Below are 14,788 nucleotides of genomic sequence, written 5' to 3'. Positions count from 1 at the left end.
GGGCTAGCGAGAGGCGCACACACCAAAGCACCAGGGCAAGGAAAACAAAGCCAACGAGCCGAGTCGTTCAGAGAGGGACGCGAAGGGCGCAGACCGCAACCACCGCGAGTGAGCGGAAGCCGAGCCGTGGCCAAAATGCGAAGAGCGAGAAGGAAGGATGTCAGTGCAGAGAGGGAGGAAAGAAGAAGGGGGGGGTGAGGGGAATACGAGACGACGAGTCTCTTCGCACAAGTACAAAGGCATTCCGAAACGCGCATGGCAGTGACAGGGCGTGGCTCAGTGCAACACACACATACACGCAGCACCAGTGAGACGGGGAAGAGGAGAGCAGGAAGGGGGCGGGGCAGTGCTACCATCATCGGCGCCCTAAGGGGTGCCACGCTCGCTCTTCAATTCTCATCGTACAGAGCGCATCGCTATAACACGGCTTATCTGCTCGCCTACCGCTGTATCGCACATCCGCTGCATTTTCATGCGCATGCCTCCGTTTTGTTACATCATTCGAACTCGACTCGTTGTGGGCGGCACAGCGTGCCGAGGGCAGAGAAAACAAGAGGGGCCGAGCTTCACGCACGCGTCCGCATTCGGGTGAGCTGCTTGTGCTGTGTGCTGCCTTCACCACACAAGCAGCTCACCCAACGGAAAGGGAGGGGGTGGGGAGAAACGCGCGCAAACGGGAGTTTGCCCACGCACAATGCAAAACAACAAAAAAAAGGAGGGGGGGTATGTGTGTGTATGTGTGTGTATGTGCTTGTGGTGGGGACGTAAACGAGAAGCGCAGGAATGTACATGGCGCACACAGAAACCAGTAAAAAAAAACAAGCACACGTGCACACATGCAGACCCCCTCCCCCTCGTGCGTGTCCATGGGCTGATGTCCTTTTCGTCTGCGCTGTTGATAGGCTTGCTTACATAGTCACCACATCATGTCTGCAACCGCGCACGAGAGTGCAGGGAAGGGAAGGAGAGAGAGAGGGGGGGGGACGAAGGCGCGCGCGAGAAAGAGAGAGAATGGGGTGATGACGCGAATCACCGCCTCCCCCCTCCACCCACCCACCAGCTCACCACAGCACACAATCACAGCGACGAACACATCGCTAGCATCAAACCCTACAGCACAACCTCAAATGGGCACAGATTCATACAGAAGCCAAGCCACCAGAGAGAGGCAGGGCGGAAGGAAAGACAAGAATAGCGGCGGCGGTAATGAGCCAGTATCACGAACGCTATAATGAGGGGGTTTTCAACGGCAAAAAAAAAGGGATGCCAAGAGGGCAGGGTGGAGTGAGCACATGAGACGCCGCACACAACAGCAACCACAGCTCAGCTGGCACCCACACCACCCGCCTCCCGCCCCCGTCGCTAGACCATTTGTACCGTCCCTCTCTCTCTATCTCTCTCTCGCACGCGAGTCTTCGCTTGTTTCCGTGTTCCCTCGTTCCACTGTTTTATACATGATGGGATCGCAACGACTCACATGCAACACGCACAAACAAAAGGGGACGAGCAGCATCACACGCCCCTGCAGAAACACGCGCACGCGTGCGGCGGAGAACGTGTGCCAACACCCGCCTCTCTCCACCGATGCCTTGGGCGAAACATCCTCGGTGATGCAAACCGTCGAAGTGACAACGCCAGGGAGGGGAGGCGCGCACACCCCCTCCCCATGCTGCGACACCCTGACTTCTACATACGCTGCTGGCCTTTTCCTTCATTGGTGTGCCGTTGATTCGCTAGACGGATGCTGTCGTCTGCCCTTTCCGGGACTTCAGCTTCGCTTGCGCCAGCTCAGCCGCCTTGACGCGCACGCGGTCGCGCGCTGTCTGGGCGAATTCCCTTGCAATGGGGTTGTACTGCGGGTCCTCGATGAACTGCGCAAACAACAACTGAATGCGCTGCCGCAGGCTCGCCAGGGACGCCTCCTTGCGGCCACGGTGCAGCAGGTCCGCCTCACGATCGACAAGCTCGCACAGCTCCTGCGTGAGCAGCGAGCTGGCGCCGAACTCCCGCACGGTCCACTTGACGCGCAAGAGGATGTCTAGCCGGGCTGCGGTCGCCGACGGCAAGCCAGCGACGGCGTTGTCCATCGTCGGTGTTGCAGCCAACGCAGACCCCACAGCTGCCGTGTTTGTCCTTTGGGACGGTGAGGTGGATGCCGGGCTGCGCACAACGTTCCCTGCCATCGGTCCCACCGACGTCGGATACGACGAGGAGCCAAAGCCGCCTTGTACTTTGCTCGACGACGATGCAGAGGCTTTTACCGCTGCAACAGCGCCGCTAGAGGTGAGACAGAGCCGCTCGTACAAGTCGCGCAGTTCAGCAGCACGTTCTGTTTCGGGGGTGCGCACGTGCACGGTGCCCCACTGCTTGGGGGCGGCCATGCGGTTCAGCGTCTGCACAAAGAGCTTTTCCTGCCGCGTCTTTCCAACCTCGCGACGGCGCTGGTCGAGCTGCTGGAGGAGCTGCAGCTCCGTCTCTGTGAGCGCCAGCAGCGCCGCCCTCACCTCAGCCGGCGACAGCGACGGGTCGCGCTGGATGCGCACCGCCTCGTCGGCGCGCCAGTTAAGAATGTCCTGCTTCAAGCGCTCAAAGTCGGCGGCGCTGCGCGGGTCGTCGCGGCGCAACTGTGCAGCGTCCTCCACGGCCATCTGCAGTGCCTCCTCCCGACTCTGGCGTACCCCGGCGCGATGCTGACGCGCTGCCTCAGCCGCCTCCAGCTCAGCGCGGATGCGTCGGGCTTTCCACTGGCGGTACATCTTCTGAATGATAATCGCCATCTCTATTCGCAACGCCTGCAGCTCAGCCGCCGTGAAGTACGGCCGCGCCACGACGATAAAGTCGTGCGCTGCATCCAGGAGCAGGTCAATGCGCGGCGTCTGAACACACGCCTCCCGGTGTGTCTGGCAGCTGCGCGAGATGCCGAGGGTCTGCGTCTGGCGCGTGCACCGATTAGTCGACGAGCCCTTTGTCGCAGCGAAGGGGGAGTACTCTAGGTCGCGATGGTAAAGCTGCGTGGCGGCGTGCAGCCGCACGTTCTCCGGGTGACGCTTGTCACGGTACCCGCCGAGATACGCCTTCCCTGGCGTCACGGGGCCGTCTTGAAGGATGGCGACAATGGCAAAATTCGGCCGCACCGCGGATGCCCCAACGCCTGCGCCGTCGCCGCCGCTTCCCCCGTGGGACGCCGGCAGCTGCTGAACGTCTTGAAGGGCCTGCATACGTTGGATCACCTCGTCGTAGCTGTACCCCTGTCTGCGTCCTTCAACGAGGATCTGGGGTGGGAGTTCTAGCTTGTGCGGCCGGATGCGGATGCACCGCGCGACATAATTGTCGGGGCCGAGTTTGCAGAGATGCACCGGCACCGCCATAAGCGACGCCTGTGCTTCTTCATCCTCGCCATTGGTGTCGTCGCGCGCGAGCGCTTTGCTGTGAGCACCGGCGCGGTGCGCGTCCTCGGCCACTGGGAAGGTGGCAGCGATCCAGATGGGCTCAGCACGATCGTTGACAGCGCCTTCCGCGGCCCCGCCATCGTCGCCGGCGCCGCTGCGGCCCGCCATGGCACTCGTGACATCGCAGTCCAAGAAGAGAGTTCCCATGAAGCGCAGGCGTTTGTGTTGGTGGAAGAGCCGAAAGGATTGCGGGTGGACAAGGAGATGATCGGCGATGCCTTCAAAAAGATCCTTCACGAGAAGAATCCAGTGCGGTCCTGCGCCGTCTCCTGCGCTGCCCTTCAGCCCCGAAGCAGCTTCTGCCGTAGTCTTTGCGTCGGTTGGACGGTACATACTAGGGCAGCGCACGGGCACGGTAAGCCGGGTGACGGCCCTCATCGGAAGCAGGGTCACGGTCACCTCAACCGTTCCATGCGGCGCTTGAGGGAGAAGGCTCCGGCGCGGCGGAGCTACCGGCTGGTGCTTGGGTGTGTGCGGGGCAGCCGAGGCATTATCGGCGGTCCTTTGACTCTCGCTTGAACCAGCGGCAGCGCGAGCAGTAGCACCACCATCGCCGTCACTGCCTTCCTGATGCTGTTCTGCTAGGTCCACGTCAGCGTCTACCTGTGTGCCTTGAGTTGGTTGGCGAGTTGCCGCTGCGGTGGTTTCAGAGTTGTGATGCTCTGTTACACTCACGGCCTTCAAAGGGCTGTCGCTATCAGCGCCGTCAACGTCGCCGCTTTCATCTCTCGCTGCGGGTATTTCCTCGTACTCCGGTGATTCGTCGTAGTCGTCGCCGCCGCTGTGGAGGCGGAGGGAGGAGGACGCCGGGCGCATACGCACATCGTGCGCAACATTGACGGCGAGGTCCTCTTCAGCCGTGTCCAGTTGAGCGTAGTAGGCCACGTTATCCTCGCGGTGAGCGGCCCGCGGAGGAGCGACTGCGTGCCCTACCGCGGAGTCACGCCCTGAACTTTCTATCTCGGCCTGATCAGGAGGCGCTGCCATGTTCTCTGGCACTTCCTGTTCCTCCATACCACTCTGGTCAGAGAGTGGCGGCTGCGGCTCGCCGGTGAATTCGTCAGCGCTGTTGCTCATCACCGCTCGTGCTTGTCGTTTCTTTTCGTATTCTGCGCTGTCTGCTGCCGGGTAGTGTCAGAGTGTATGCGGGGTGGCCGACGTGGGAGCAAAGAAAGGGACGATTACCTGGCGTTTATCAACGCTAGTTTTCACGCATGAAACGAGCAGTAAGATACCCAGACCGATTGACACACACACACACACAGAGAGAGAGAGAGAGAGAGAGAGTGAGAGAGAGAGTGAGTGAGTGAGAGAGACTTGTATCGAGAACGGCGAGAGCCGCTACGCCAGCAACACACACACACACACACACACTCATAGCACGCTTACACGTGCGTGTGCGGGATCGTGCCACTGTGTACACCTGCTGCTGGCAGCGTCTCTCGCTCTCACAAGCGTGCGTATATGTGTGTCGTCCTCCTCGCCGACACGAACTGCCTTCACGCTTCGCGTCTTCTTCGCGCTCTGCGGCGCAGAGGCGTGGAGAGGGAGGAAGGGAGGGTGTGGTGTGGTGTGGTGAGCGAGGAGAGAAGCCGAAAGTGGCATGATGGCATGGAAGAGAGGAGACGCCGACAGTTGTAGCTCGAAAGGCATGATGCGCACGACTCTCTCTCGTGGGCTTCTGCACACACCGGCAGCAGCGGCAAGCGAGAGGCTGCAACAACTCGTGGCGGGAGGAGGGGCAGGGGGGTCCGGTCTGTAGGTGCCCTGTATACCAGGAGTGAACTGTGTTCGTCCATGTAGCCTTGCCTGCCACCTTCTGGCCTTGCGACGGAGAGAGAAGGTCAGGTCAGATGGACGCGGACGCCCTCCTTCCCCCGCGTTCCTTCACGCATCATCGGCCCCCTCGCGCCACGTTCCGTATTATGGCTGCTTTGCTTGCTTGTCTTACAAAGAAGAGTGAAGGGTAAGCCTGTACGCAAGAAACGAGGGGAGAGGGAGAGGTGGCGTGCGGCAGAGGGGGCCAGCAGCTTCTTCTCCACTGCACATGTCTTTCGTTTCCCTTCACTTGTCTTCGCTTTCCTTCGTCATCAGCAGCCTCATCTGCTCCTCCACCAGCCGCTCATTCCCTTGCTGATAAGTGATGTAGGCCGCTGCGCCGACTGCAGCCGCCGCCACGAGCCCGCCAACCGCGCGCAGCATCTTCTCGCTGAGGTCGCTTGAGAAGGTGTTGTGTCAGGGGGTTGGTGGAATGACGGAACGCTAGACGTCGATTTCCCACCCCACCCCGTGCGGACTGAAGAAGTATTGAGATAAGAATGGCGGCTTCTTCACTAAGTCATGAACGTCCTTGTCGGAGTGGGGAAGACGCCAGGATAGGCGTGCAACGCTGCAGCGCGTCGTGCGCGTGTCGATGTGCGAGTGCGCGCAGGGCACCGTGTATACTCCTCCTTGGCAGATGGCCGATCACATCGGCCGGAGACGTGCATGTGAAACGCAGGAGGAGATCGAGGGAAGATGGAAGTGGGCACTGACCGGTGCTTCTGCGAGACGAACGATGGACAAGCGTGCGGGATGATGCGCTGGCAAGGTATACCGGCTCCCGGGCCGCCATCGGTCGGGTTTCCCTTCTGCTACCTGCGTTTTCAGCACGTCGCAGTGGGAGGAGGGTTAGGGCCGGCCGTGGTGGAGCGCTGAGGGGGACACACTCACGAACGTATGCGCCAGAGCTCAGAAGAGCTCTGGGCAGGGATTGCGTACCGCACCTCCACCATCACCACCACCCGCGCTCTCTCTCTCTGACTGCTTACACGCACCTCTCACACTTTTCCTCGGGTTGCTCGTCTTTCCCATTTTTTTCTTTTTCAGATCAAAGGACGAGGTTAGAGAGAGACGCCTGACCCAACACAAGAGAGAGAGAGAAATAACAACATAGCGGGGCGCACTACCGCTACTCACGCACCCATGCACCAGCCATATCGCCCCGATCACCGTCACTGCCACACACACACACACACGAGCGCTCGTATACACGAGATCATGTGCACGCGTTACACACTGCGCCGACACCGCACCAAAGTAAAACGAAAAACAACAACAACGAAAAAGAAGAGAAGGCAGCGACAACACACAACAGATGAACAGGGAGACAGTACAGAAGGAAGAGACAGAACACCACAGAGCACACATGTACACATCGGTGTAGATGCGCGCACAAAAAAACGGACGACAATGGGGAGGCCCATGGGAGAGTAGTCAGCACCAGCACCACCAGTAAATCGCCGTATACGGCCTTTCCATTTTTTTCTGTCCAGCAAGCATGACGTCGACCCACACACACACACACACACGCATCCGCTGACGCCCTCTCTGCCTACACAACACATCCAGAAACACGCACACACAGAAGTCCAGCGTGTGTGTCCATTCAAAAAGAAAACAGATCGACGGCGACTCGCTTGTGGACCACGCAAGGCTTGTGACTAGCATGTGTGCAGTGCGCAACAGCATGAGCGAGTATGTCGGCATGTAGAGCGCGTCTGCCTCTGTGAAGGTGTGCGACGTGCAGCCGGCGACAGAGAGAGAAAGAATAAAACAGATGAGCACGAACACGTATCGCTTGGTGTTGTCAGCGGCGCACGCTGCCTTTCTCTCTATTTCACCTGCTTCTGAACCTGCTCCATGATCATCTTGTGGAACTCCTCTGCGCTCTGGTGCGGCTTCACCACTGGCTTCCCGCACAGCTCGTAGGTCGTCGATTCAGCGTTGTGCGCGAGGTTGCTCAGCGCATCCGTCGCCTCTTGCACTTCGAAGAACTTCGACTCCGCTACCTCCACCTCCGGTGGTGGGCTGCTCTGGCTATCCTTGATGCGGGCCGCAGCGATGGCCTTGTCCTCCATGATCTTGCTGCCAGCGCCGCCGTTACCAGACGCCGGACCAGTGATGGGACCCTGCTGCTGCTTGTACTGCAGCACGCGGGGGCTCACCCACTTTCCACCCGACGCCTTGCTCGCGGACGACATTACGCGATGTCGCTTCTTCTGAAGGGGGTTTGCTTTCTTACTTGTACCTTTTCGTTCGGCTGCGGCACGGCACGTGACTCTTCTCGTCGGCGCGCCTGCGTACCTGTTAGTCCTCGCGTCACTTCGTGGAGGTGTTTGTGTGTGTGTGTGTGTGTGCAGACAGGAGAGGCGGAGAAGGCAGTGGATGCGTGCACGCGCTTACTCACGGCTCCAGCACGGGGACAGAGTCGCAGGAGACAGACGCACAGAGAGAGAGAGAGAGAGAGAGCGAAAAGCCAAAGAAGAGGTGGTGTGTGACGGGTACAACCGCAAGAGCACACGGCAACAGAGAGGAAGCGACAAAACTGAGCCCCAAGCGGTAGATGTCGTTGTGGAATGGGTGTTGGATGGATGTGATGGCGTTGGATCGGTGATGCGGGAGGTAGAAGAGACGTTCATGGTAGGAGAAGGCAGAGCGATGAAAAGCGTGAGAGGAAAAGGCACGAAAATGACGCAACCAAGCAAGCATGGCAAGCACCCTTGCGAAATGTGTGTGTGTGTGTGTGTGTGTTTGGCAAGACATGCACCACAAAATGGAGGCAGCATCGCTTCCAGCCACCCTGCTCGCCGAAGAGCAGGGGCATCGGGGCTGATGCCCTCATCAGCCACGCGCACACGCGTGCGGGGGGATGAGGGGGTACCGCACAAGTTAGCTTTTCTCATCCTCATCTTCGCTGAAAGCCTCACACAGAACCGAGTCGCTTCAGCGCAACGCTCACCTTCACGCAACATCTGTGTGTTGGAGAGGAGGGGGAGTTGTGTGCTCATCTAAACTCCTCCTCTCCCTCACTTGCCTGGGTAGAGAGTCGATGGCAGCAACGAAAAAGTAAGTTCAGTGCCTGTGTAGCCCGGCATCACTACGCGCCTGCGCTTGTTCCGTCATGCGCGTACAAAATCGCGAGGAAAGCTGTCTAAGAGCTGCCGCGTCCCCCCCCCTGCCCACACTGATGCCCACTTTTTCCATGCCTCTCTCTCCCTCGTGGCGTCAGCAACTCGGGTAGCCTCCTCACACCCTTGACAACCACACACGCCACGCATCCGTATCGCGTCGCAGGTCAGTGCAGGCCAACCGCTCCATCACTGTCGTCGGCTCGTCATCCATCTCCAGCTCCGTCAACGGCTGCGTCAGCACCGTCGCATGCAGCAACGCCTTCATGTGCGCGACGCTCATGACGCCGTTGATGGCGGCGTGGCCGGCGGAGGACACCACTGTGGCTGTTGCAGCTTTACGCCCTGTGGAACGGCTGATAGCGGTTGCGTACCCATCGTGGTCATCCTCGCCGCGGCGAGGGCGATGCATCGACGCAGGAGCGTCGGTCTCTGTCCCGCCCAAGGGGCCTTTCGAATACCTGCGCACCTTTGCAGCAGTCGCACTGCCGTTGCCGCCGCGGTCGCGGACGTCGACGCCCTTGGCCTTATCCCTCTCCACCACTTCGTCGCCGTCACCGTCGTTTTCCTCGTCGGCGGCGGCGGTTGTTCGCGACAGCTGTGCCTCATACAACTCCACCTTCCAACGCAGAAAGCTGTACGTGCCGCGCCGGCGCGACATGGCAGGCCACAGCGACGCTGTAGTGGTGGCGTTCATTGGCGATCCGCCGCTGTTGCTGCCGCCGCCTTTGCCGACGCTCCCAGTAGCACTGGTGGTGGACGGGGGAAGGCTAATGAAGTAGTCATTGCTAGTGCAGTAGAGGTACGCCCCGGCGAGTAGAGGCGCACCCCAGGGAAGGTGAGGCTGATGATGTGACGGCACAAGGGCGCCTTTTGGGAACGCAAGCGCGGAAGCCGCAGGTGAAGGCGACACAGATGCAGCGAGGCCACAGGACGAGTTGGACACTGACGGCACCGCGCTGGCGCCACTGAAGCCGTGCCCAAGAGTATCCGCTCTTGTGCTCGATGCGGCAGACCCGCCAGCCGATGTCCTCTCCGGTGTCGGTGGCAGTTGTTGTTGGCGCCACTGCAGCCACAAGCCGTAGACGGTGGCACGCCAAGCATCACGTCGTGCGTCGCCGCTGCTTTCAAAGGGCACGGCGGCTTTGAGGGAGAGGATGCGCTGCAGCGCTGCGGCTGTGCGCTGCGACTGGGACCATGTGCGCCACTCGAGGCCCACTACCTCGTGCTCGATTTCACGCCGTGCTGACTCGGCCAGTTCGGCACCTCGTTGTCGATCGTGGCCGCTGCAAGCGCACCTTGTATGCGTGGGAGCAGTGCCCGCCTCACCGCTTGGCAGGCCTTTGGCTGAGGTAGCCACGGAGGTGTGCGGGGCCTGGGCGCGCTGCGATGAACCCTGCGTGTCGGCTCGGGCCGCCGATGCGTGCAGCGCTGGCACACCTGCCGCCACCAAGTCGGCCAGCTGAGTCGCCGACAGAGAAAAGATAGAGTCCTCTGTGATGCTCTGCGGTCGCGGTGGAGCGAGGGGATGAGGTACGGCACGTTCAGCGGCATCCGATTGGACGACGATCGACGGCGACGGCACCGTCGATGGCGATGCCCCATCCTTGGCGCCAAGGACCTCTGATTTGACGATCGATGCGGTGGCTATGGATTCGTGCCGCATGGCGTCTCGCACGCGATGCAGAAGGCGCTGCACGCCAGCACCGCCGTACGGCGCGCTGCTCGCGACACCTTCGCCGCCGCTAGCTTTCAAAGGCGGCGCGTGCAGTGCTGAAGCCGGCTCGAAGTCGTCCAAGGTGAACACCGGCGGCACCTCGATACTCCGCGGATGATGAGGCGCCGAAAAGCTTATCGTGCCTGTTGGTGAGCGCAGACCGAGCGCATCTCGTCGTCCAGCGGACGATGACGCAACGAGCTTGCTGCTCGTACCTTTGGGGAGACCAAGTGCTGCGGAAGCCACGTCCGCGTCGCCAAGCCCGCTACTTTGGTTGCGCATCGCGTGGGAGGAGACACCACCTCCGCCGACGCCACCACCAGTATTTGCATAGAGCTGGTAGAGAGAGGCGTACGGCACGTCGTCCTGCAGCCACTGAGTGAGCGGCGCCTCCGGCCAGCTGAAGCAATACGACTGCTCATTCTCCAGCGGCAGAAGTTGCAAGCGCTCATGGACGGTGACTGCGCGTTCCTCGGCGGAGTCCAGCGGACGGTACCGCTTTCGAGAAGTGCTCATGCCTGTCAAGTCACCAGGACTCCACACCCCTTCGAAGGCGTTGCTCTCCTCCTGTAGCTAGCCTTTATCTGTATCCTGCTCGCGTCTCTTCGTTTCTGTATCCGTCAGCTCTCCTGTGCACAGCCAAACATGAGAGGCAGCTTGGCTGATGTAGGGCCTTTCAAGTAGGCCCTTTGCTCCTTTCGGCCCGTGTACGGTTACTGCGACCCCTGCGAATGAGTCCACCTGGGCGCCGGTATATCAACGCACGCGTACGCACGCACACGCCTCGTACCCTTGTGCCCGAGGTACGTACGCCTGCGCGCCTGTGGTGTCTGTTCCACACACACACACACACACACACACACACACACACACACACACTGCGAGGGTCGCGGAGGGTCGAGGAAAAGGAAGAACAGACAAAAACACAAAGGCGGAGGACGGAGAAGCGAGTAACGCACGCACGCAAAAAAGACGGATATGAAGCCCAGCGCATACACGGCAAGCATGTGAGCGACCGGGAAAGCAGAATCAAGTGCGCGGAGACAGCGCAGTGGCCTCCACTGCTGCATGTGTACCACTCGTGAGCAGCAGCAGCAGCAGCAGGACTGTGTACACCCTCTTCCTCTCGCCAATTCGCCAGGAAGGAGTTCCCCTTCCCCCCTTCCCCCTCCCTCCGCAAGGAGTGCCCTGCGAAAGAAAGAAACGCCTTCGATGTTCTGCACCGTGCGCGCGAGTGCCGATGCCGTTGTACTCGCAGGTCCCGATGCCCAAGCGCGACCGAATGGGTGCGGGCGCGTAGGCGCGGCTTGTTGGTCTTGTAGAGGTTCTAGGTAATGAGATAATGAACGAAGCACAAGGCCCCAAAGGGTGTGGAAGCCACACACAAAGAGAGAGAGAGAGGCCGCACAACACGCACCCGCTCAATCATCCCAACCGCCCCGTCGAAGCGTCACAGCACTTTCACAGTGCCCATCACCACACACACACACACACAAAATGCCCTTTTACGTCCGTCCGCGGTTCATGAACAGGTTAAGAGCACACGGACACACACGTGCGCACACATGCGCAACATCCTCCCCCCCTCCACCATAACGAAACAGAACAACCACAAGTGTGTGTGTGTGTGTGTGTGTGTGTGTGTGTGTGTGTGTGTGAAAAAAGGCGAGCAGAAGGAAGAAAGATTCACAGCAACAGCAGCGGTCGCAGGCGAGAGCCACCAGACGCTGCGTCGCCAAGGGTTGGAAAGAACTGCGTAACCCGTCTCCTTCCGCATCCCCTCTCTGCTTCAACGCCGCTGTGGCATCAATGGCAGGAGCGTCGTCTGAGACCGTCGTCCAGCTCCATGCCACTCATTCGTGCGGAAACCCCGCGCTTAAGGTACACGCAAACAGACACACGTATCGTACCTCAGCTAGATACCCTCAGCAGTGATGGCGGGCACGTCCAACATAGTCGGCTCCGTCCGCAACCCCGCACGCTTCATCGTCATGAGCGATGCGTACGGGATCGCCGTGCGGTCTGGCAGCACCATTTCCGGATCCTCGGCAAGGGTCAGCAGCAGGTGAGACGACTTCTTTGTCTTCCAAGCATAGTAGCCACGACTGCGAATGTCCACCTGCTTGTCTGTCGGCCCCGGCATGCAGGTTATGTAGGCGATTCGCAGGTGCTCCTTGTCGAGTCCTTTGCCCTCCGCCCCTTGCTGCGCCACCTCTAATGCCCGGAAGACGGCCATGTGGCCCTTACGCGGAGATAGCTTGCACTGCGCCATGGCCTCGCGAACCGAGAGTCCGCGGAGCACGCTCAGCTCAATGTCCAGCTTTTTCCACGCAGACGGGACAGCCTTCATCATGAAGCTGTACTGCGGCAGCTGATCCTGTGCCTTCTGCAGCTCCGTCTCCAGTCGCTCGCAGTACATCTTCCAGTTCACTTGGTACATGACGCCATCTTCCTCCACCAAAGCCCAGCGATCCTCCGTCACCCGCTGGCTGTTCACCACCTTCTCCCAGCGGTTCACATCCGGCAGATTGGACTTGGTGAGCCAGCAGGAGCGCCACAGCGTGCGATCGAGTAAGATACGCGGGGTGCTGCCCATGTGCTTCTGAATGGCAAATGGGCGGGTGGAGTAGTACTGCCGCTTGTACCACAGCTCACGGGCGTAGTGTTTCTGCGTCGCGAGAAACTGGCCGCCGACGTTCTGCCGCTTCGGGGCAGGGCGGAGACCGATGTTGTACCGAGGGGCTGGCTTCGGCATCCTGCGCTCACGTGAAGTACTGTGTGTGTGTGTGTGTGTGTGTGTGTGTGTGTGTGTGTGTGTGTGTGTGTTTGGAGGGGGCGCTTGGCCGGCCGGTGGGCGTGGGAGGACAAGACCGAAGATCGCGAAGGAAATCGACTCAGACAGGGTACGAACAGGTGCACCATTACGGAAGCAAGCAGCACCGCCGGAAAGCTATCTGGCCATAGGCTGGTCAGTCAGACGACTCGGGTGCTGGCCATCGATCATCCCTTGCCGAGAGCATCGACAGGAAAGCAGAGGACGATGGAAAGAGCTGGCTCCACGCACGGCTCCGCATCCGCAGGGAGAAAGTACGCAGATATTCTTCCTTATGCTGAGCGGGGCAAGCAGGGGAGGGGTTGTCGCCCAAGATTTACGTCTGCGGTGCCGGCGCACATGTCGTCGGTGCTCCCTGAGGCTGCAGCCGCCCTTCGTAAGAAGATTCGCTGGGGTGAAAAACAGATCACCCCATCGTAAACCTGGAAAGGATTTTACTCCTCCGACAGCCGTTCTGTGACCTCTCTCCGGGCCTCGGACAGCGGGGTAAGGGTGCCGCTCGCAAGTGGCAACGCTACGTCCTTCACATGCAAGCGGGTAAGAGACGAGCCCGGCGCGGAGTTACGTGTCGGCAGGATTCAGTGGACCGGCTGTGTAGAGGAACACAACGTGTTCAGCGCCAGACCCACACCCACTGCCGCTCAAACCTATTCAGCTGCTTTCTGCGGATGCAGGATGGGGAGGGGTGGCGATGGCCCGTCACCAGGGCGACACCTTTGCCCCAACTGGGGGGAGGGGAGGAGGCGAGGGTGTTCTGCCGTGAAGCGGGTGCCTCGTGTAGGCCAAGGCCGGAGGCGAGCGGCCGCTGCCGGCCCATCTGCTACCCGCACAGGCAGGTGATGTGCGAAGCAGTGGACGGTCATGTGCAGGTCACCATCCTCGCTGTACCACTGCTGTCGCGCGCATGCGCTGTGAGAGACTGATAATCCCGGCCCCACCGCGCGGAGCTTGCGACGTGGCGCCTACGGTACGCCAGCTGAGGGCGCAGAACCGCACGCGGTCAAGACAGCGGGCGTGCTGTCCGAAACCTCCTCCAAGATTCCCGCAATCCGATGCGACCGCAGAACATGTGGAAGGTACAGCGCACCCACGACCTGCTGGCTTGCTGGCGAAGAGCACGAGCCCGTTCGCGCCGCCAAGCACGGCATATTGCATCGCAGCGAAGCGTCGCATGGAGGGGGAGGTAGCGACGGCAGGGAGTGTCGAGTTCCACACCGTAGGCCTTACCTGCGTGTAGATCACCGTCCCTCCACCGGTAGAGTAGTACTCTGCTGGCGGTTCCGTGAGCACGCGCCTTGTTGGCGATGGTGCCGCCCTTCAGGGAAAAGCATCTCGAGCAGGCCGTCTCCCGACGAGTCTTCCGTAGTAGCCCTCCGCCACGTCTTCAGGGTACACCATTTCCACGTGCCTCAACTCCCTGTCATTAGAGGAAGTGGAAGGGCGGCTACGCACGCACAAGAGAAGGGAAGATAGCAGGCCAAAACGCGAGGAGCGCACGAGGCGTCAGTGCACACACCAGCACATCCCAGCTAGGGAGCGCAGAGCGGATGAGATCGAGGAGGCTCTAGAGGGCACTCATCAAGCAACCTAACGTTCGAGATCCGCTTATCCGCTGGACTCTCCGTGGGTAACTCCGAAGAACAACACGCCCTTTAGCCCCCTTCCCTCCAGATACACCTCGGCTATACCCGCACCCCTTGACGGCGTACGTTCATCGCCTCAGCGAAGCGCTGCGTATCCTTTCATGTAAGCACACAGCCACGCGGGCGCATGAAGAAAGAGCGAAAGCTACGCAGGAGAGATTAAAGCTGTGTATAATGACACAACCTGCGCGCCTCAT

General features: G+C 60.3%; 4 protein-coding genes across 4 annotated transcripts; all 4 read right to left on the bottom strand.

Moving 5' to 3' along the window:
* Window positions 1-1,733: 1,733 nt before the first annotated feature.
* On the bottom strand, window positions 1,734-4,526 carry LMJF_22_0900 (conserved hypothetical protein; the record flags this gene model as incomplete). Its single annotated transcript, XM_001683189.1, has 1 exon — window positions 1,734-4,526. One exon carries the CDS (start codon window positions 4,524-4,526, stop codon window positions 1,734-1,736), a length of 2,793 nt encoding a protein of 930 aa, XP_001683241.1.
* Window positions 4,527-7,102: 2,576 nt separating this feature from the next.
* On the bottom strand, window positions 7,103-7,471 carry LMJF_22_0890 (conserved hypothetical protein; the record flags this gene model as incomplete). The annotated part of the gene is made up of 1 exon (XM_001683188.1): window positions 7,103-7,471. The coding sequence occupies one exon, from the start codon at window positions 7,469-7,471 to the stop codon at window positions 7,103-7,105; it is 369 nt and encodes a 122-aa protein (XP_001683240.1).
* A 1,045-nt stretch (window positions 7,472-8,516) lies between these two features.
* Window positions 8,517-10,631, bottom strand: LMJF_22_0880 (conserved hypothetical protein; the record flags this gene model as incomplete). The annotated part of the gene is made up of 1 exon (XM_001683187.1): window positions 8,517-10,631. One exon carries the CDS (start codon window positions 10,629-10,631, stop codon window positions 8,517-8,519), a length of 2,115 nt encoding a protein of 704 aa, XP_001683239.1.
* A 1,399-nt stretch (window positions 10,632-12,030) lies between these two features.
* LMJF_22_0870 (conserved hypothetical protein) lies at window positions 12,031-12,870 on the bottom strand (the record flags this gene model as incomplete). Its single annotated transcript, XM_001683186.1, has 1 exon — window positions 12,031-12,870. The coding sequence occupies one exon, from the start codon at window positions 12,868-12,870 to the stop codon at window positions 12,031-12,033; it is 840 nt and encodes a 279-aa protein (XP_001683238.1).
* Window positions 12,871-14,788: the final 1,918 nt, after the last annotated feature.

This window comes from Leishmania major, chromosome 22, assembly GCF_000002725.2.
Source record: "Leishmania major strain Friedlin complete genome, chromosome 22".
NCBI classification, from domain to species: domain Eukaryota; phylum Euglenozoa; class Kinetoplastea; order Trypanosomatida; family Trypanosomatidae; genus Leishmania; species Leishmania major.
The sequence above is the reverse complement of the archived record's forward strand: the minus strand, read 5'-3'. Positions and strand labels throughout refer to the sequence as shown.